Here is a 22,145-nt window from a genome sequence, read left to right on the forward strand (position 1 = left end):
TATAAAGTATAATGTCAGTGAAGTGTTTTATGCTGACGTCTATAATAAAAATCAGCATCAGTTAATATAATTCTAATAATTTTACTCTTCTAAAAAATTCACCTGCTGATGGTGATTGGATCTCTTTTCCTTTTTTTGTAAAAAAATCCCCCCAAACTGGCTGCACTTGCCCTCTGCAATGGCCCACACTACATCTGTGGACTGTGCTTCTCTCTGAATCTGAATAAATCCATTTCTTACCTAAAAAAACAAAAACAACCAAAAGTATCAACTATATTTTTTAACTTAAGATTGATTTATAAACATGTTTGATTTCAGACTGAAATATAAATGTATAACATAAAAATATATTCTTAAATATTTAAATCTATAGCTTTTGATGTATATGTGTCAAGGATATGTGTCATAGTTTATTTAACCATTCACTATTATTGGATATTGAAGATGCCTCCCATTTTTAAATGATAATAAATAATATCACAATGAATTTCTTGGTGCATATCTTAGAAATAAATACCCAGAAGTAGAATTATTGATCCAAAAAGTATAGACATCTGAAAGCTTTTGGTATGTCTTGCTAAATTGCTTGTTTTAGAAGGATGAATTAATATTTACTTGCAACAAAAATGTACAAGGTAGCTTTTTTTGAAAATTGGATGTTTTCATTTAAAAATATTTGCCAGTTTACAGTTTGCATTGTTTCCATTTAACAGTTCTTCATATATATTTAATGCTAAGTCCTTTTTTTTCTGTAAATGGGACTACTTTGCATATCTATTGGTTAGGTTTTCATACTGATTCCTTATGAAGTTTATTAGCCCTTTTGATTCAAATTTGTAGCAGAAATGTGTTATTATATAGCTTATATTTATTTTGATTCCATCCTCATAATTTTCTTTGTAATTTAGCTTAAAGCCTTTAAGCTTAGGATGTCATTCCTCACCTGTGTAACCATTGAAAAGAATTAAGTACTAATAATATAAAGTGATGTCCAGTTACATTGTTAAGAAAAAAGATAGTGTCTTGCAAAACAATGTTAATTATGATCCCATCTCTCTCCCTCTTTCTATTCCCCCATCCCTCTCTCCCTCCATACACACACACACACACACACACATTTATTTATGAATTGATTTTGAATGTCTCCTTTGTGGCACAGATATAGCATTGGTCAAAACAGACAAAATCTGAGTCCTTCTGGAACTTGGTTTATTGGAGAGGCCATACACCAAAGGATTGGGAATTCCCTGGTGGTCCAGTGGTTATGAGTACGCACTGTCACTGATAAGTACCTGGATTTGATCCCTGGTCAGGAAACTAAGATCCCACAAGACATGGGTGAAAAAAAAAATCACAAAAAATAAATAATGTCAGGTAGTGGTAAGTGCTATTAGCAGAAGTAGAGCAGGGTAAGAGATGGAGAGTGACGGGGGCTCCTTTAGATTCAGTGGTCAGAGGTCTTTCTAAGGTGGCATTATGATCAGAAAGTATTGAGTGAAGTAGCTAGTATAATATTTTATATACTCATATGGATAGAAGAGGAAACCCAAAGTTCTGTATTCCCCTTCTCACTGAATATTAATGGTGGTTCTTTTGTCACCCAGACAAATCCAGCAAAGCAACCTATCCTAAACTTTTCCCTTACCTCCCATATCTAGTTAATCATCACATTTTTGCCACCTATTTATTTCTAAATTTCTTTTCTACTTGCCATTGTCTTCTCTTAGGCCCTTGTCACTTTTTGTTTTCTTTCACTTTTTGAAAAGATATAGTAGTTCATTTTTATGTACCAAATAGTGTGCAATTAAAATCTGTAATACACAAGAACTAACTTGGTGGGGCTTGCACTGGGCAAATGGGGGTAATGTGAGCATGAAAATAAACATTAACAGTAATGGATTATCGAATAGCAATCTGGGAGTTCACACTGATATAAACAAAAGAATTTTAAAAAATGAGAAAGAAGAAAAGGTCTTCCCTATAGTAGAAATGCAGCTGATCAATGTGGAAAGAATGATAGAATTAGAAAAATCACAACTAGGTAGCCACAATTACAAAAACTGACTCGGCCAAGAGTCGTCAATGGCTGCTAAAACTGGGTGAAAGTATGATGATAAATGGGATATGTATATAATGTCAAAGTAGTCGCCTACACAAGATACTTACTGATTACAAAGGGAAAAATAGTAACTGTATAGTGGAGAATTCCTTCAGACACTGTATTAACCAAGCAAAGCAAACATCACTGGTAATAGGACACATGGACATCATGTGCCTCCATCATGCAGTGAGGACAGAACAGTACTTCTCTGGTATTTTTGCCAAAAATGCATAACCTAGATCTAAATACCATGAAACAACATAGGTTACCAAATGCAGGGGCATTCTTCAAAATAACTGTCCTGCACTCTTTAAAAGTATCAAGGACATGTGACTTCCCTGGTGGTCCAATGGCTAAGACTCTGCGCTCCCAATGCAGGGGGCCCAGGTTTGATCGCTGGGTGGGGAACTAGATCCCACACGCTTCAACTAAGACTCAGCACAGCCAAATAAATAAATATTAAGGAAAAAAAATCAAGGTCATGAAAGAAGACTGAGAAATTACTTTGGACTACCAGAAGACTAAGGTGACACATGATAACTAGATTCATTTGTAATCCTAAATTGTATCCTGGTTAGAAAACAATTTTTCCTTTTGATATTAGTCAGACAGTTGGTGAAATCTGAATGTCTATAAATTATAGGCTTTCCTGGTAGCTCAGATGGTAAAGAATCTGCCTGCAATGTAGGAGACCCATGTTCGATCCCTGGGTCGGAAAGATCCTCTGGAGAAGGAAATGGCAACCCACTCCAGTATTCTTGGCTGGAGAATTCCGTGGACAGAGGAGACTGACAGGCTACAGACTGTGGGGTCGTAAAGAGTCAGACATGACTGAGCGACTATCACTCACTCATTCAGATTATAGTAGTGTATAAATGTTAATTCCTGATTTCGATAACTGTATTGCAGATATAGAAGGAAATGTCCTAGTCTTTTAAGAGGTAACACTAAAGTGTTTAGGGTAAAGCATGTCCAAAGGAAATTTCAACTAGAACTTCTTCTAGATGCTTTTTTATGGATGGAGGTCACATGACAATCAATTGTCTGATAGAGTATCCATAATAACCACTTGCAGGTTTTTTTGATATTCCTGATTTGGTCCTTCAGGAGCCACCACTGAGTGCCAGGGTGTAAGCACAGTACTATGTATGCACAGGATGAGGCAGGAACAATTGAAATGTGTCCTCAGGGAATTGACAGCCTATAGGAGACAAGCCAAAGAGAATGAATGAGAATGAGAATGCAAATGCAGTAAATACTAACATTTGAGGAAGGTGGGTGACGGGTATCCATTTATTATTTTTGCAAATTTTCAGATCTATGAAATTATTTCAAAATAAAAAGTTAAAAATGTAAAAACTATTAGAAAGATGAAAAGAAATTAAGACAGTAAAAAGATTTCAATAGAACTAGACTTTTATAGACAACTTATAAAACTTGTCCCTATATTAGACCACAAAGGAAAATAACAAATTCTACAAAGCACAGAAATGTACACGCTACACTCACAAACTATAAGCACTAAAGCAAGTAAAAATAAAGTGTTTAAAAATCCAAACCACTTAGACAATCTCAACTCTCTCTAAATCAGAACTGAATCAAAGAAGAGATACTATACTTCCAAACAATTTAGAATACGTGTTAGTTGCTCAGTCATGTCCAACTCTTTGTGACTCCATGGACTGTGGTCCACCAGGCTCCTCTGTCCATAGGATTTCCCAGGCAAGAATACTGGAGTGGGTAGCCATTCCCTTCTCCAGGGGATCTTCCTGACCCAGGGATCGAACCTGGGTCTCCAGCATTGCAAGCAGATTCTTTACCAACTGAGCCACCAAGGAAGCTCATTTAGAATATATTTATATATTTAGAATAGAAATATATATTTCTACATTTAGAATATAATAGTAATGAATAAAACCTCTGGGATGTTGCCTAAATTACAGGCAAGGGAAAATCCGCAGTCTAAAAACTATTATTATTCATCAAGAAAGAATAAAAATCATATACTGTTTTAGAAGTTAGGGCAAAAATATAAAAACTACTAGAAGCCCAAGAGGAAGACTGTGGTGCTCTCTCTTCTCTGCTCCCACAAGGCTTTGTCAGCTACTTTATGGAGCAATTTAGGGAGCACTTTCAGTGGACCAGTACGAAGTGCTGGACTGGAGAAGCAAATAGGAGTATCTCTTTGTGGAACTTCAAGGTGTATGTGTAAGAGAGGAAAAATATCAGATAATAAATTATAAATGCAAAAATGCAATGAAGGTTATGAAGGTGAAGTACACATTGCTATTCAATATCCCTAGTGTAATGTCACTTAACAGAACAGTGTTGTCACTGCCTCCCTCCCTCCTGTTTTTCTCTGACTCTCCCTCTGCCTCTTTTCCTGTCTTTCCGTCTTTTTGTTTTTCTCTTTTCTCCTCTCGCCGCTTTCTCTCCACCCCCCTCCAATTTCCTGAAGACAATATGCTTATTTTTGCCTCATCTTGAGCCTAGTGCTTTGCTTTGATAGCACTGAATAGTGGCCACTGAATGAATGTATTGTGAAATTAATGAATGAACCCTATAGGCTATTACTGAGTGGACACTCTGCCAGACAATGTGTAGGTTACCATTTGATAAACTATTTGTAAAAAAATAACCTAGAAGAAAACATAGGAAATGTAGACTATAGAGTACAAAATAGCCACAAAATACTGTTTAGACAAGCTAGTAGACTGTTTAAGCAGTATAAGGTTAATTGAAATTCTATGAAGGGTAGTTTGTGTAAGGGAAAATCATGCCTAGTTTATTTTTTAGAATGTCTGAGTGAAGTATTTCGGTGTATCCTGGGAAATCAGTAGATGCAGTTTATTTTGATTTTTCACAGAATTTTGATGAAGGTTCACATCCAAGACCCACACTGGGGTGGGAACATGAAGTGCCAAAGGAAGGACTGCGGTGTATGAGAGAAAAAGTAGTAAGAAAAGACATGGAAGTAATAAGTGAGGATTCAAATAGGGACACCTTGCATGGTAAGGACTTGGGATTTTATTGTGCTGCCTTTGGAGAGTTTTGAGCATATTATCTGATTTAGAGCTGTAAAGGATCTGGTTGCTATGGGCTAAACTAGAGTTAAATAAGAGCAGTACATCAAGACTAAATAAAAGGTTGCTGCAGTAGATGATGGTGGTATGAACTACGCAAATAGCAGTAATAGTAGTAAGAAGTGTTTTAATCTTGAAAAATGTTGAAGGTAGAGGGAACAGAAATTTACTGTGATTTGCTGTGTGGTGTGTCCTGGTGGGCTGCCGTCTATGGGGTCGCACAGAGTCGGACACGACTGAAGCGACTTAGCAGCAGCAGCAGCAGCAGCTGTGTGGTGTAAGAAAAACAGAATCCAGAATGACTTAAAAGTTTTTGACTTGAGCCATTGAATGAATACATTTATACTTGTCTCCTTGCCATATTGCCTGCAGAGGAGTGAGTTATTTCATGGAGGTTATTTCTGTAGGACAGGGAGATTACTTAGGAGGTTGTTGCAATCATTCTGCAAAGATGAAAGGGGCCTGAATCCAGGCAGCAGCTCTAAGTACGGAGAGGTATTCAAAGGTCACAGTCTTGAGAGACATTTAGGAAGTAAAAATAACTTTTTAGGAAAGCAGTTTCAGGCATTTCAATAAAAGTTCAAGATAGTGGAATCATTTTTCCCAATAACTCCACCTACTGATACACTAAACCTTTGAGCAAGGTTTGTCTGAGGCCTGTTTTTACACAGCCCAAGAGCTCAGAATGGGTTTTCCAGGTGGCGCAGTGGTAAAGAATCCACTTGCCAATGCAGGAGACTCAGGTTCGATCCCTGGGTCAGGAAGATCCCCTAGAGTATGAAATAGCGACCCACTCCAGTATTCTTGTCTGGAAAATTCTATGGACAGAGAAGCCTTGAGGGCTACAGTCCATGGGGTCGCAAAGAAACATGACTGAGCATGCATGGACAGAGCTAAGAATATTTCTTTAACATTTTCAGAGTATTTTAGAATGCGGATGAGGTTGGATATGTAACAGAGAACATTTATGGCTTCCAAACCTGAAACATTTATTGTCTGGCCCCTAACAGTGTATGTTTGCCCACCCATGGTGTGGGTTTTTTTTTTTTAGTTTGTCTTTACTCTTCTATTTCTTTAAAAATTTATTTTTTAATTGAAGGATAATTGCTTTACAGAATTTTGTTTTCTGTCAAACCTCAACATGAGTCAGCCATAGGTATACATATGTCCCCTCCCTCTTGAACCTCCCTCCCATGGATCAGTGGTTTTTAAAGTGTGGTTCCTAGAGCAGCAAGCAGTGCCTGGGAACTTGTTTTAAATTCAGATTTTCAGGCCTCAACACAGACTTGCTGAATTAGAAACCCTGGGAATGGGACCCAGCGTTGTGTGTTTTAACAAGCTCTCTAGGTGATTCTGATGCATGTTTCTGAGAATCACAGAGCTAAAGAAATTTTTGTACCTGGTGAAAAATCACAGCTTCTCAGGATGCTCAGTGGTAAAGAATCCGCCTGCCAATGCAGGTGATACACGTTTGATCCCTGGATGGGGAAGATCCCCTGGGGAAGGAAATGGCAACCCATTCCAGCATTCTTGCCTGGGAAGTCCCATGGACAGAGAAGCCTGGCGGGCTACAGCCCTTGGGATTGCAGAGTTGGAAACAACTTGGCAACTGAGCACATGAAGAATAACAGTATTGTGCATAAGAGCTTCAAACTGGAAACAGAAATGTCAATCAATAGAAAGGTTGAACTAATTAAAAAAAAAATAGGTTGGTACAATTAACACAATGAGAGTATTTAATAGCTTGTGGTAAAGAGCATGCCACAGAGTGTACATAGAAGGGAGACTGCTTGTGTTTGAATCCCAGCTCCACTGGCGTAGCAGCTGTTATGACCTTGGGCAAGTTACTTGACCTCTCTAAGCCTCAGTTTCTTCATGTGTTAAATGGGCATAAAAATAGTAACTACTTTATAGTGTTATTGTGAGGATTAAACAATTAAAGTAGATGAGTGGCTGATACCTAAGTATTAGATATAAAGGGCAATCTGCATTTAATGTATTATGCTACTTTAAGCAAAAACATGTCAAAGTTCACTTCATAAAAGTGACAGCCCATATATTTTGCATATAACAAAATGATTAAGCAACCTAAAAGTGTAGATTTTGGAGGTTCAAATGTTGGCACTGCCCCCATAAACCTGTTTTCACACGTGAAAAAAACCTTTAAATTGCTTTAATAAGATTGTGAAGAAAACTGCTGAAATGTGTATGCCTACATTTTGTCTGGTATATGGGCATTTCCTAATTGCATTTTATTTCTTTCACCATTTCCTCAGCTCCTCCTTTCCAAAATTCCTCAGCTGTCTTGATAGTCTCTGAGCAACATTGCCAGAACTAAGGTGCAAAGTGGCTTCCTTGACTGTAAGCAGATTTGACTTTTTCCATGAATCAAGGTCATGAGAGTCAGTGTCTAGTGTTTTCTCAGCTATGCCCCCGGGGCCAAGGCTGGGCCTAGATCTAGGACAAGGCTGTAATCCTGGTATCTCCTGGGATTTCACCCTTTTAGCTGCTCTGGCATATAAAATGCTTAGCATGTATTTAGCAACGCCTGAACACTGAACAGGCACACAAAGAAATAGAATTTTTTTTCCCCCTCTGTGGAGGCGTCGTATTTTTTCTACATCCCAGTACCTAGAATGCAGTAGGCCCTATAATATATGTTGCGTTAAACCTGTTTGAACGGATGTGCCCTTCTCGGTAGGAGAAGGCAATGGCAACCCACTCCAGTACTCTTGCCTGGAAAATCCCATGGACGGAGGAGCCTGGTAGGCTGCAATCCATGGGGTCGCTAAGAGTCAGACTCGACTGAGCGACTTCACTTTCACTTTCATGCATTGGAGAAGGAAATGGCAACCCACTCCAGCGTTCTTGCCTGGACAATCCCAGGGACGGCGGAGCCTGGTGGGCTGCCGTCTGTGGGGTCGCACAGAGTCGGACACGACTGAAGCGACTTAGCAGCAGCAGCAGCTCTTCTCGGGGGAGCTTATAAACCTCCATTTCCTAGGCTGAGCTTACGGTGCAAGCAGCTAAAGCCACTGACTGCGTTTTACGCTCGTCTAGAGCAACAACCTGCAGATACCTAGTTCAGAAAGAAGAATCACTACGTTTTCTCCCCCCTTAACATTAATAATATAAACGGACCAGAAAAATCAGTCCCCAAAAGGGCACAGCGCAAAAGGCACAGCGCTGCAGCCACCCGGCTCCTGTTACGCCGCGATCTCGAAGGGCGACGAGGCCCGAGCCTTGGGCCGGAGAAAGGCAGCTTCCTTGTGACGTCATATCAGCGGACTCTCGCCCCGGCTTCAGGCCGGTTCCGGTTCCCCGGCTTTCCGGGCGCGAGAGTACGTGAGCGCGGCGGCGTTCTGCGCGTGCTCCGCAGAGGGACGCGAGAAGGTTGGGTCCAGCTCGCGGAGGAGATGCGTGATTGGCTGAAACCGTGCTGGGGGGTTCCCTAGCCCTTTCGGCAGGGGTAAAACAATAAGAGGGGGCGGTGGCAAAGGGGGCGGGACGTTCGTGTTCCTTGTTGCTCGCCGCAGCGCCTGGCGCCCATGAAGAGGTGGTTGTGAGGGGAACCAGCTCTCGGCTCTCTGGCTTCCTAGGCTTGAGATTTGTCGGAGGGAGGGGGCGGCGAGTGAGAAGAACCCGCTGCAGCCGGTCCTCGGCGACTCTCTCGCTGACCTCCGCGCGACGTACCCGCCGCCGCTGTTGGTTGGAGGTGTGTACGGGGGCCGGGAAGGGCGCTCGGTGTGGTGGTCGGAAGGGGACATTCCCGTCGCGCGCCGCGGCTCGCGGCAACCGTTCTGTGCGTGAGCCCCGGTGTCGGAGGTGTTGCGGCCGAGAGAGACATTGTTCTTGCCGGCTGCCTACGCTGCTGGTGTGTGCGTGAGAGAAGCCGAGCCTTTCCTCTCAGGTGAGGGATGGGAGGCCGCGTGGGCAGGGAGGTGACCGGCGCGCGTAGTGCGGACGGAGGGCTCCGAGGGCACAGGTGGGGCCGGGGTTGGTTGGGGATGAGGTGGCGAGCTGGGTAAGAGGACGCAGCGGCTCCCAAAGGCGCGCTGATGGAGGCTTCGGACGGGACGTGGGGGAGTGGGCTTGCCGGAGAGGATGTTTTCCGGTGCGGAACACCCCCACTCTCGTCCCCGACTCTTGCGGCTCTTATTCCCGGTTCCCCGGGAACGGGGAGGCCGCCGCTGCCGCCCCGCCCGTGGGGGAGGGGAAAAGAGGCTATGTCGGCGGAGGCAGAAGCGACGCAGATGCGAAAGTAGCGGCCTCCGGGCACCATTTCTCTGCACGGAAACAGAATCCGGGTCTGAAGGCAGCCGCTGCTTTGCTTACCCAGTACCTGGTGTTCCGCGGTCTCTGACCCCCCTCGGTTTTATCCCGAACGAGTTCTGAAACCCGGGCTATATATAACGTGCTCCTTCTCCATGCCCTTTTATGCAGGGGATCTCTTACTGACTCAGGAATAGAAGAGATGTTTGCGTGCTCTGGGGAGGGGGTTTATTTCTTTTCTCCCATCTCTTTCTTGGGGAGAGTGGGAAGGATAGTCAAGGGGAGAAACATAGCGTCCCTAGGTTGTGTTAATTTTGGTAGTTGAATCTGATCGAATTTTACCTGCAGAATTCTTAAGATGGCCCTGTGCCGCTTTGGGGCGAGTGTAGATTGCAGCTACAATTTTCCGCATAGATCAATTTTTTTTCCCTCCAAGGTATGCCTAATTTCTTAACAGAATTTTTTTTTTTTTTGGAGGGCCCATGCCTTTGCTGTCTTAAAAATCAAACAAAAACAAAACCACACACGTGCACCGAAGCTGGAATAATAGCAAAGTTATTCCGTCTTGCCCCCCATATGATTGTTGTGATAATATCTTGTGTCGAAATACCGGTTTTAGTACCTCGTGCTAGTCTTTAAAATGTTAGCATTGCATGTACCTGGATCCGTGAAACATTAACTGCAGTTTGGGGAGCCTCCTATATTAGAGCGGAAGAAAATGGGAATTCCTTGTCTAGCTCCATATTTGGCAGTTAATACAGCCTTAGGCATGTGAACAAAGTTTCAGAGTAAACATTTGGCCCTGTTAGTATCCAGTGGTCCTTTTGATGTCCAAAATTCCTGGTCTCAGAAAATAGATGGTATGATTCCTTTAAACTGAAATTTGTCGTTTCTTTGGTGATATTATTTTCCCGATAAATATTTAGGATTAACTATAGGTAAACATGTGTTATGATTTCATCTCTTGAGGCTGTTTAATTCTGAAAAGTTAGCAAGGAATTGAAGGGAGGATAAGGACCTCAAATGGATTGCTTACTATTTAGGAGCTGTTATAGTTCAAGTTGTTGAATATTCATGGGTTGAAATATTTGTCAATAAGTAGCAAGAGGAAAGAACCAGAATGCTTGTGGGGTGGATAGGGATCAAAAATGGAAGGATAAGTAAATGTCTTTAATTTGGTAGTCGAGTGAGTGAGTAGTTAGTAAGTGAGGAGAATTGCTACCAGACAGCTCTTGAGTTTGAATAGTATTGGCACTGTTGGTAGTAGGTTATTTTCATTATCCACAGTTCACTTAATGAAAATATCCCTATCATTTACTGAAAATATGTAAATACCAGTAGTGTCTTTAGGTTAACAGTTTCCTTGTCTGAAGAATTATTGCTGTTGATTGCCCATTATCAGGATTGAAAATTCTTTCCTTGATTGCTTTAAATAAGACTTTTCCCCACATATTTTATACTGAGTGGTATGGAGGTGAGGAATGACCCCTTTTCAAGGCTGGTTTTGATAATTACAAACTAGAGGGTTGTTCCTGTTAAATTCAGTATAATTTAATTGACAGACATGATTCTCTCCACTGGGAAACATTTAAAAGATGACAGAACAAACAAGTTCCATCTCCTGGAACTCTGGACTGGCTTCAGCAGCAATGTAATCAGTTTCTTGATGACTGTCCTCCAGCTTATTTTTATGTTTTAAATTCTAGATATTTTACCCTATGTTGATACTGGAGGTATGTTGGGATGACTGTTGTGAAGTTCCTTTTATGTTACTGTCTTCTGTCTTTTAACTTCTCCCTACAGTATCAAATAAGCTTACAGTTGGACTTTAATTTTTTTTTTTAATATTCTTGCATCCCTGGATGGTCTTTAAAAGTGGTTGTTCTTAAACAGATACAATGAAAACATCACTGTCGGAGGGAGGAGACCTGATTTCAAATGCTCTCTCTTATAACTGAGGGACTTTGAACTCCTTTCCTTAGGCTCTTAACATTGTGGCTTCCTTTTCTGTAAATGAAGCTATTATCCTGTCTCTATCAAGGAGGTAAAAGGATGTATAGGTTACTTGTTTAAGGTTACCTTAAAGCATAATATAAATACACACTAATTTTTGTGGGGCAGCATTTCCACTTCTTTAATGTTTGGTCACTTTTAATACCTTCTGAACTTAAAAACTCACCTCCTTACCTTTGGGGCCCTAGGAAAGAAAAGGCTTAATCCATAACTATCTCTTATTTCTGTGACTGGTGCTTAGATCTTGTTTGTGATGCTTTCATTCCATGGTGTGCCACAACAAGTTGAAGGTTGCTGCTTTTCAATAGATAAGCATTGCTGTTTTGATTGGTAAAGTCATTTTAAACAAGAGACCCTTTGGTAGTTCCAAAGGTTTCAATTTTAATATAGGGTTAGCTGTTAAGAATGGGTATTACAGCCCATGCTTCAGTGACAACGGACCTGGGCCTGACTTGTGTGAGCCAGCCAGGAGTGAGGGCTCTAGTAGAGATAGGTTCTGCCCTAGCATAGACATAGCCTTTGGTAACATAGATTCTGATAAGAGAACTGCATCCTACTTCTAGGATCTTACTTTTTTTTAATAAAAAGCAAGATAGAGTACTACCTCTAACTTCACAATACTGAAAAATTTTTGTAGAATTTTTTCTGTTTTCCAAAATGTTGTCCTCTTTTGGCTTCTTGACTTTTTTAAAAAACAAGACAACACGGGGTCTCAACCTTTTAGCAGTTTTTATTTTGGACGTTTTTTTCCTGAGTATTAAAATAAGCACCAAATTGTGATGGAATTTCATGTAATTGGCTTGCAATAACTGAAATTCCCCATCCCCAACTGTTTGAGCCAAAGATCCTGCACTCGTTATAGGTGGTGGTCAGAATATTCCAGGCTCTTTGAAGAGTGAATTTTTGACTCTGCATTTTGATGCTTATGGGGCTTTCCAGGTGATTCAGACATAAAAGAATCTGCCTGCAATATGGAGACCATGGTTTGGAAGATCCCCTGGAGAAGGGAATGGCTATCCACTCCAGTATTCTTGCCTGGAGAATCCCCATGGACAGGGGAGCCTGGTGGGCCACAGTCCATTGGGTTGCAAAGTGTCAGGCACGACTGAGCAACTAACACTCACTCACTTTGATACTTATATATGGTTGAGGTGCAGCTAGGTGTTTAGCAGTTTAGTATAGTTCGATTTTATGCTCATGTGTAGATAAAGCCATTTTATTACTGAGTGGAGAGCGGAGGTGCCATTTCGGAGATCCCTAAGATTAAAAAGGATTAAAGGAACACAGAAGTATTTCACTTGGATAACCTTATCTTTTGTATTATATTCTGCACTGATCATTATTTTGCAGTAGTAGATCTAAAGAATTAATTTCATTTTCTTGTCCAAGTGCATACATTGCTCTTCATGTTATTGAAATCATACTTTAGTTGCAAATTTTATATTTCATTATTTTCCCCCTGTGGTTTTAGCCTTTGACAATATTTTAATGACTGCATATGAACTGATGTTTCACAGTTGGGGTTCAGTGTATTATTACATTTTTGTTTTCAAGATCATTAATTTAACATTAGGTTATCAGAAAAAAATAGTACTATATCAAGTAAGCATGCTGCTGCTGCTGTTAAGTCACGCCAGATGTTTTTAAAATTACCTCTTGGAAACAACAAAATTCCACTGTACCTTTGGATCTAGGCAATAAGTTTCTTCTTTTTGTTTATCTTTGTAGGTGCTCATTTTAAATTCAGCATGATATAGCTTTACTAGTCTGTTCCCCTCCACCTACTCAACTTTATCTTCTATTAGTTGGTAGTATTTAAGCACACTCAAGACTTGAACGGTAAATTGTCACTAATGTAGGCATGCTGCTGCTGCTAAGTCACTTCAGTCGTGTCAGACTCTGTGTGACCCCATAAGCTCCCCCGTCCCTGGGATTCTCCAGGCAAGAACACTGGAGTGGGTTGCCATTTCCTTCTCCAATGCATGAAAGTGAAAAGTGAAAGTGAAGTCACTCAGTCATGTCTGACTCTGTGCGACCCCATGGACTACAGCCTACCAGGCTCCTCCGTCCATGGGATTTTCCAGGCAAGAGTACTGGAGTGGACTGCCATTGTGTCAGATTATTTTTGCCCTGCTAGTAGTGCTAAATTAATTTTCACACTTTCAATCTTTATTTTAGAGCCATGTTTTCTAACCAATAATATATATCTGTTATGGTTATCAAAAACCAAGTGAAAATTTTAAAGTGTTTTTTAAAATTACAAAATTAATTATACTCTTTTTAATACTCAAATAGTTTACCAGTGGTGGTATGAATTGACATGCATTTTTTCCCCCCCTAGACCCACAACACTTTTTATCTTGTATACTTCTTTTTGTATTATCCCCCCCCAAAGATGGGATTTGTAGCATTCTAGAATTTACTATTTCTCCCAGCATTCTTGATTCCAGCTTGTGATTCATCTATACCGGTATATCACATTATGTCCCCTGTATATAAATTAAATAAGCAGAGTGACAGTATACAGCTTTGTGTTCCTTTCCCAATTTTGAACCAGTCTGTTGTTCCATGTCCAGTTCTATTAATAACTTACTTCTTGACCTGCATACAGGTTCCTCAGGAGACTGGTAAGGCGATCCGGTACTCCTATCTCTGAAAGAATTTTCCACAGTTTGCTATGATCCACACAGTCAAAGGCTTTCTCGTACTCTATGAAGCAGAAGTGGATGCTTTTCCGGAATTCTCTTGCTTCTTTCTATGATCCAACGAAATGTTGGCAATTTGATCTCGGGTTCCTCTCTGCCTTTTCTAAATCTAGCTTGTACGTCTTTAAGTTCTCGGTTCATGTGCTCTTGAAGCCTAGCTTGAAGGATTTTGAGCATTACGTTGCTAGCATGTGAAACGACTGCGATTGTGTTGTAGTTTGAACATCTTTGGCATTGCCTTTCTTTGGGATTGGAATGAAAACTGACTTTTTCTAGTCCTGTGGCCACTGCTGAGTTTTCCCAATTTGCTGACATATTGAGTGCAGCACTTTCACAGCATCATCTTTTAGGATTTGAAATACCTCAACTGGAATTCTGTCGTCACCACTACCTTTGTTTGTAGTGATGCTTCCTAAGGCCCACTTGACTTACAGCCCAGGATGTCTGGCTCTAGGTGATTGATCACACCATTGTGGTTATCAGAGTCATTAAGACCTTTTTGTATAGTCCTTCTGTGTAGTCTTGCCACCTCTTCTTAATCTCTTCTGGTTCTGTTGGGTCATTACCATTTCTGTCCTTTATCGTGCCCATTCTTGCATGAAATGTTCCCTTGGTATCTCTGATTTTCCTGGAGAGATCTTTTCTTGTTGTTATTCAGTGGCTCAGTTGTGTCCGACTCTTTGTGACCCCCATGGACTACACACCAGGCTTCCCTGTCCTTGTTTCCCAGAGTTGGCTCAAACTATGTCCATTGAGTTGGTGATGTGATCCAACCATCTTGTCCTCTGTCGTCCCCTTCTCCTCCTGCCTTCAATCTTTCCCAGCATCAAGGTCTTTTCCAGTGAGTCTGCTCTTCACATCAGGTGGCCAAAGTATTGGAACCTCAGCTTCCGCATCAGTCCTTCCAATGAATATTCAGGGTTGATTTCCTCAAGGATGGACTGGTTGGATCTCCTTGCAGTCCACAGGACTCTCAAGAGTCCTCTCCAGCACAACAGTTCAAAGGCATCAATTCTTCAGCACTCAGTCTTTTTTATTGTCCAGCTCTCACATCCGCACATGACTACTGGAAAAACCATAGCTTTGACTATACGGAACTTTGCCAACAAAGTAATGTCTGTGCTTTTTAATACACTGTCTAGGCTTGTCATAGCCTTTCTTCCAAGGAACAAGCATCTTTTAATTTCATGGCTGCAGTTACCGTCTGCAGTGATTTTGGAGCCCAAGAAAATAAAGTCTGTCAGTGTTCATTGTTTCCCCCATCTATTTGGAATGAAGTGATGGGACCGGATGCCATGATCTTCGTTTTTTTGAATGTTGAGTTTTAAGCCGGCTTTTTCGCTCTCCTCTTTTCACCTTCATCAAGAGGCTCTTTAGTTTCTCTTCACTTTCTACCATTAGAGTGGTATCATCAGCATATATGAAGTTGTTTATATTTCTCCCAGCAATCTTGATTGACAAGGGCATTTCACATGATGTACTCTTCATAGAAGTTAAAAAAGCAGGGTGACAATATACAGCCTTGATGTACTTTCCCAGTTTTGAACCAGCCCGTTGCTCCATGTCCGTTTCTACCTCTTGTTCTTGATCTGCATACAGGTTTCTCAGGAGGCAGATCAGGTGGTTTGGTATTCCTGTCTCTTGAAGAATTTTCCACAGTTTGTTGTAATTCACACAGTCAAAGGCTTTAGCATAGTCAATGAAGCAGAAGTAGATATTTTTCTGGAATTCTCTTGCTGCTTCTATGATCCAACAGATGTTGGCAATTTGATCTCTGGTTCCTCTGCCTTTTCTAAATCCAGCTTGTACATCTGGAAATTCTCAGTTCATATACTGTTGAAACCTAGCTTCCCATACTGAAAGAAGTCTAGCTTCTTTCCCATTCTGTTGTTTTGCTCTCTTTCTTTGCGTTGTTCACATAAGAAGGCCTTCTTATCTCTCCTTGCTATTCTTTGGAACTCTGCATTCAGTTGGGTATATCTTTCACTTCTCCCTTGCCTTTCCCTTCTCTTTTTTCCTTAGCTATTTGTAAAGCCTCCTCAGACAACCACTTTGCCTTCTTGCATTTCTTTTTCCTTTGGATGGTTTTGGCCACTGCCTCTTGTACAGTGTCATGAACCTCCATCCTTACTTTCAGACACTCTGTCTACCAAATCTAATCCCTTGAATCTACTTGTCACCTCTGTTGTATATTTATAAGTGATTTGACTTAGATCATACCTGAATGCCTAGTGGTTTTTCCTAGTTTCTTTAATTTATGTCTGAATTTTGGAATAAGGGGCTTATGATCTGAGTGAGCCTCAGTTTGCTCCAGGTCTTGTTTTTACTGACTGTACAGAGCTTCTCCATCTTCAGCTGCAAAGAACATAATCAATCTGATTTCAGTATTGACCATCTGGTGATGTTCATGTGTAGAGTCTTCTCTTGTATTGTCGGGAATGGTGTTTGCTATGACCAGTGTGTTCACTGGACAAAACTGTTAGCCTTTGCCCTGCTTCATTTTGTACTCCAAGCCCAAATTTACCTGTTATTCCTGTACCTCCTGACATCCTACTTTTGCATTCCAGTCCCGTATAATGAAAAGGACATCTTTTTGGGGGGTTCTAGAAGGTGTTGTAGATCTTCAGAGAACTGATCAACTTCAGCTTTTTCAACATCACTGTTTGGGGCATAGACTTGGATTACTGTGATGTTGAATGGTTACCTTGAAAATGAACCAAGATCATTCTGTCGTTTTTGATGTTGCACCCAAGTACTGCGTTTCAGACTCTTGTTGACCGTGAGGGCTACTTAAGGGGTTTTTTCCCGCAGTAGTATATAAAATGGTCATCTGAATTAAATTTAGGCATTCCCGTCCGTTTTAGTTCACTGATTCCTGAGATGTTGATATTCACTCCTGTCCTCTTTTGCTTGACCACATCCAATTTACCTTGATTTGTGGACCTAACATTCCAGGTTCCTGTGCAATAATAATGCTCAAAATTCTCCAAGCCTGGCTTCATCAGTACATGAACTGTGAATTTCCAGATGTTCAAACTGGATTTAGAAAATGCAGAGGAACGAGAGATCAAATTTCCAACATCCGCTGGATCATCGAAAAAGCAAGAGAATTCCAGAAAGACATCTACTTTTGCTTTATTGACTATGCCAAAGCCTTTGATTGTGAGAGTCACAACAAACTGTGGAAAATTCTGAAAAAGGTGGGAATACCAGACCACCTGATCTGCCCCCTGAGAAATCTGTATGCAGGTCAAGAAGCAGTAGTTAGAACTGGAACGGGACATGGAACAGCAGACTGGTTCCAAATCAGGAGGAGTACGTCAAGACTGTATATTGTCACCCTGCTTATTTAACTTATATGCAGAGTACATCATGAGAAACGCTGAGCTGGATGAAGCAGAAGCTGGAATCAAGATTGCTGGGAGAAATATCAATAACCTCGGATACACAGATGACACCACCCTTATGGCAGAAAGTGAAGAAGAACTAAAGAGTCTCTTGATGAAAGTGAAAGAGGAGAGTGAAAAAGTTGCCTTAAAGCTCAACATCCAGAAAACTAAGATCATGGCATCTGGTCCCATCACTTCATGGGAAATAGATGGCGAAACAGTGAAACAGTGGAAACGGTGTCAGACTTTGTGTTTTGGGCTTCAAAATCATGCTCTTCATGGGTTTCTCATGGCAAGAAATCTGCAGTGGGTTTCCACTCCTTCCTCCAGTGGACCGTGTTTTGTCAGAACTCTTTGCTCTGACCTGTCCATCTTGGGTGGCCTGACACGGCATGGCTTACAGCTTCATTGAGTTAGGCAGGCCCCTTCACCAGGAGAAGGCAGTGATAACATGAAGGGGAGCATTAACTTTATCTTTGAGTAATACTTTGGAAACTTGTTTATGTTGTTGCATTTATCAGTTTATGCGAGCTAAGTCACTTTAGTTGTGTATGACTCTTTGCGACTCTTTAAATGCAGTGTAGCCTGCCAGGCTCCTCTGTCCGTGGGATTTTCCAGGCAAGAAGCATGGGTTGCCAACCCAGCGATGGAACCCATGTCTCTTAGGTCTCCTGGATTGGCAGGCAGATCTTTACCACTGGTGCTACCTGCATATTATCAGTAAATTATTTTTATTGTCAAGTAGTATTTGATTATTTGGATTTACCACTGTTTATTCATTCACCTGGCTAATGGTCATTTAGTTTCCAGGTTTTGAGTGTTAAAGCTGCTACAAACAACATACAGTTCTCTGTGTAGACATATGCTTAATTTCTTTTGCGTAAATATGTAGGAATGGAATTGCTGGGGAATATGAGACATGTATGTTTACTTTTATGAGAAGCTGCCATACTGTTTTCCAAAGTGACTGTACCTTTTTTCAATTCCTACCAAGTTTTCCCATCCTTGCAAGCACTCAGTATTTTTAGATTTTGATGTTAGCGTTATTAAAGGTATTTAGTGCTATGTCATTATGGTTTTAACTTCCAATTAAAAAAAAAGTATTTATTTATTGGCTTTGCCGGGTCTTGCACTTTTCTCTAGATGCACCAAGTGGGGGCTGCTCATTGTGGTATCTTCTCTTGTTGCTGAGCATGGGTTCTAGAGCATGGGTTGCTGAGCATGGGTTCAGTAATTGTGGTGCATGGGCTTAACCCACCAGGCACCTCTGTCAATGAGGATTCTCCAGGCAAGAATACTGGAGTGGTTTGCTCTGCCCTCCTCCAGGGGATCTTTCCAAACCAGGGATCAAATCCAGGTCTCCTCCATTACAGGCAAATTCTTTACTACTGTCTGAGCCACCAGGGAAGCCGAAAAATACTTGAGTGTAGGTAGTGTATCTTTTCTCCAGGGAAACTTCCTGACCCAGGGATCGAACCAGGTTCTGCATTGCAGGAGGATTCTTCACCAGCTGAGCTACCAGGGTTGCAACTAAGGGCTGGGGCAGCTAAAAGAAAAAAATAAAAACTAGAGTGTAAAAGATTGACTTTCAAAATAGTTTGAAATTACATGATTAATGACTTAATTATTTTTTCACTAGCATTCCCACATAGGATCAGATGGTAAATAATATGCTTGCAATGTATGAGACCCAGGTTTGATCTCTTGGTCGGGGAAGATCCCCTGAAGAAGGGAATGGCTACCTAGTCCAGTATTCTTGCCAGGAGAATTCCATGGGCAGAGGAGCCTGGCCAGTTACAGTCCATGGGGTTGCAAAGAGTCGGACACAACTGAGAAACTAACACACAACTGTCATAGCACTATATAAGTTTGTGTACAGCAAGATGATTTGACTTACATACATTATGAAATGATTATCACAATAAGTGTTTGAATATCCATCCTCATACAGATAAGAAATTATAGGAATAGAAGGGAAAAGTTTGTGATGTGACCTCTTTGGATTTACTCTCTTAACAGCTTTCATATATCACATAGAGCAGTGTTATAACTTACATTTATCATGTGCATTACATCCCTCATAGCACTTTTATAACCTATTGAAATACCTTTGTATTTTGGTAGGCTTCTTCTCCTAAGAGTGTATTTTTTTTGGCCGTGCTTTGTGGCATGCACAGTCTTAGTTCCTTGACCAGGGATGAAACTAGTGCCCCTGGCAGTGGAAGCGTGAAGTCATAACCACTGGACCACCAGGGAATTCCCTTTAGAAGTCTTCAGTATCACAGATTTGTTCAATAATTTTTTTAAATCCTCTTAAGTACAAAGTAATGGTAGATGCTGCAAAGAATGTCTTGCGCATCTCCTGGAAGCATAACACTGCGAGGCTTTTCTTTAGTGTTAACTTAAGGACGCTTCCAAACAGGAGAGGGTTATGCCTGTGCACATGCACACATTATTACCAGGACTAAATGTGTTAATAAAAGGGCCAAAGCTGGTACATGTAGTACTTAGAAGAAGGAATGATTAGTCCCGCCTGAGGGACCTAGCTAAGAAAGCCAGGTAGGGTTGGAATAGCATCTTGAGTATGTTTTTGAAAAGCCCACAAGGGAGAGTTGATGGTTTTGAAGAGATGGTTGTTCCCTAAATATTTTCTTTTTTATTAATAGCTCTGACTTGGAATACTCACTTCATCTTCTGCATGCCGGATTTCTATTCCTGTTCCAATTCAAGTGGTACATGCTTTCTGGTAGGGCTATAGCATTTATCACATTAGATAATTGCATTTAGGAATTCTATCTCCCACTGGACTTGAAATTTCTTTGGAGCAGCAGATCAAGTCTGTCATATTCACTTCTCTTTTTCCTTGCATAGTTTCTGGCCCTTAAATAGTATGTATTTAATAAATATTAAATGAATTTGTATTGTCCCACCTATTTATCCAGCTGGTGTTGAATGAAGTAAGACAGTAGCCTAGAGTATGAAAATTGCAAGTTCAGGGAAAGATGCTAAGTGGTATCATATTCTTGCTAATTCGCTCAGTCGTGTCTGACTCGTTGCAATCCCATGGACTGTAGCCCGCCAGGCTCCTCTGTCCCTGGGTTTCTCCAGTCAAGAATACTCAAGTGAGTTGCCATTATCTCCGGGGGATGTTCCCAACCAAGGGACTGAACCCAGGTCTCCTGCATTGCAGGTGGATTCTTTACCATCTGAGCCACCAAGAGCATAGAATTTGTTTCGAAAGGTGAGAAGTGTAGTGGAAGGTACATTTGAAATGTTGGTTAGGGCCGTGTATGTCAGCCTGGATTTCTGTGGAAGGCATAATACTTCAAACTGAATGCAGGTGTTTGAATTTTACGTGTACAATGAATGCTACACATGATACAGTAGTTTGGAAGACTTTTTTTTTTAATGAGGGCATTAAATTTAGAAAAATTATGTCTTTATTTTTGGTCGTGGTGGATCTCTGTTGCTTTGTGTGGGCTTTCTCTGTTTGAGTGAGCAGGTGCTGCCCTTCCTTGTGCTCAGGCTTCTAACTGAGGTGGCTTCTCTTGCTGCTGAGCACCTGCTCTAGGCACAGAGGCTCAATAGCTGTGGTGCATGGGCCTAGTTGCTCCATGGCATGTGGAATCCTCTCAGAACAGGGACGTCGCCTGCACTGGCAGGCGAATTCCCATCCACTGTACCAGTTTGGAAGGGGTGTCCCAGTTTGGAAGGCTTTTCAGAAAGAACTGAAAGATTCTGAATTTAGTGGGAAACAGAAAGGATGGGACAAATCCCAAGAGATTTTTGGGTTGTCAAGATTTTACAGTTTGAAGCTTTTTAAAGTCACTTAGGACTGAGCTTTCAAGCAAAAAAGGTGGTGGCATCATGAACAGAAACAAGGAAACTGCTTTATCTGTATAGGGGAGAGTGTATGTATTGGTTTACTTATGAGATCATGTGTGCGTATTTAGCAAGGGGTTAAGATGTCAAATTTGAGTTCTAGCAGACACAACATACAAATTTAGGTAAATCTGGAAGCTGAAGCTGTTTGATGATCAGAAATTGCCACATTAAAAGACAGACCTTGAGAACTTTGCATTTTGATGGAAAGGAGAGTTACCTCATGGTAGAACTCTAGAAGCGTTAGGAGCAGGTGAGCATCAATGGTGATGCAGACTGGTAGAAGACTGAGGTCATTGGATTTTTGAGAATTGTGACTTTCTAGAGAATTATATTTAAGGGAGAACTTGGATTATAATATTTGAGAGGGGAGTAGAGAAGGGGAAGACTAAGATAGATGCACTGTTAGTAATTTAGGTCAGAATATGATTAATAGAGTGCAGAGTGCATGTTAGCTACTTGAAGAAAACTTATGACCACCCTAGACAGCATATTAAAAAGCAGAGACAACATTACTTGGCCAACAAAGGTCCGTCTAGTCAAGGCTATTGTTTTTCCAGTAGTCATGTATGGATGTAAGAGTTGGACTATAAAGAAAGCTGAGCACCGAAGAATTGATGCTTTTGAACTGTGGTGTTGGAGAGGACTCTTGAGAGTCCCTTGGACTGCAAGGAGATCCAACCAGTCCATCCTAAAGGAT

At 41.1% G+C, this 22,145-nt stretch overlaps 2 protein-coding genes across 32 annotated transcripts in view; one reads left to right on the top strand and one right to left on the bottom strand.

Moving 5' to 3' along the window:
• G3BP2 (G3BP stress granule assembly factor 2) overlaps positions 1 to 22,145 on the top strand; it is an 87,147-nt gene that overhangs the window by 41,077 nt on the left and 23,925 nt on the right. For 4 of the 31 annotated variants that reach the window (XM_081586295.1, XM_081586437.1, XM_081586267.1 and 1 more), the window contains exon 1: positions 8,516 to 8,653. The exons of 9 other annotated variants lie outside the window; for them this stretch is intronic. The gene's annotated coding sequence lies outside the window, so the exon portion shown is untranslated. Of the gene's footprint in view, positions 1 to 8,515; positions 9,095 to 9,146; positions 9,299 to 22,145 lie in introns of those variants that run through there. 18 more of the 31 variants (XM_081586228.1, XM_081586381.1, XM_081586218.1 and 15 more) reach the window with 7 other exon arrangements.
• LOC145515399 (uncharacterized) lies at positions 3,107 to 9,466 on the bottom strand. The gene is made up of 3 exons (XM_081515694.1): positions 9,052 to 9,466; positions 8,326 to 8,984; positions 3,107 to 3,302 (listed from the first exon to the last, which is right to left on the bottom strand). Exons 1-3 carry the CDS (start codon positions 9,464 to 9,466, stop codon positions 3,138 to 3,140), a joined length of 1,239 nt encoding a protein of 412 aa, XP_081371820.1. The 3' UTR covers positions 3,107 to 3,137.

This window comes from Giraffa tippelskirchi, chromosome 1 (genome assembly GCF_054371585.1).
Source record: "Giraffa tippelskirchi isolate mGirTip1 chromosome 1, T2T-mGirTip1v1.2.pri, whole genome shotgun sequence".
NCBI classification, from domain to species: domain Eukaryota; kingdom Metazoa; phylum Chordata; class Mammalia; order Artiodactyla; family Giraffidae; genus Giraffa; species Giraffa tippelskirchi.

Excerpts from the sequence above, each read along its gene's own strand:
- LOC145515399 (XM_081515694.1), bottom strand. The coding sequence starts at position 9,466 with ATGGTGCCCGGAGGCCGCTACTTTCGCATCTGCGTCGCTTCTGCCTCC. Across the intron at positions 8,985-9,051 it reads CTCACGCACACACCAGCAGC|AACGGTTGCCGCGAGCCGCG; the intron begins GTAGGCAGCCGG and ends GCTCACGCACAG. Across the intron at positions 3,303-8,325 it reads TTTGGGGACTGATTTTTCTG|GCTGTCAATTCCCTGAGGAC; the intron begins GTCCGTTTATAT and ends TGTCTCCTATAG.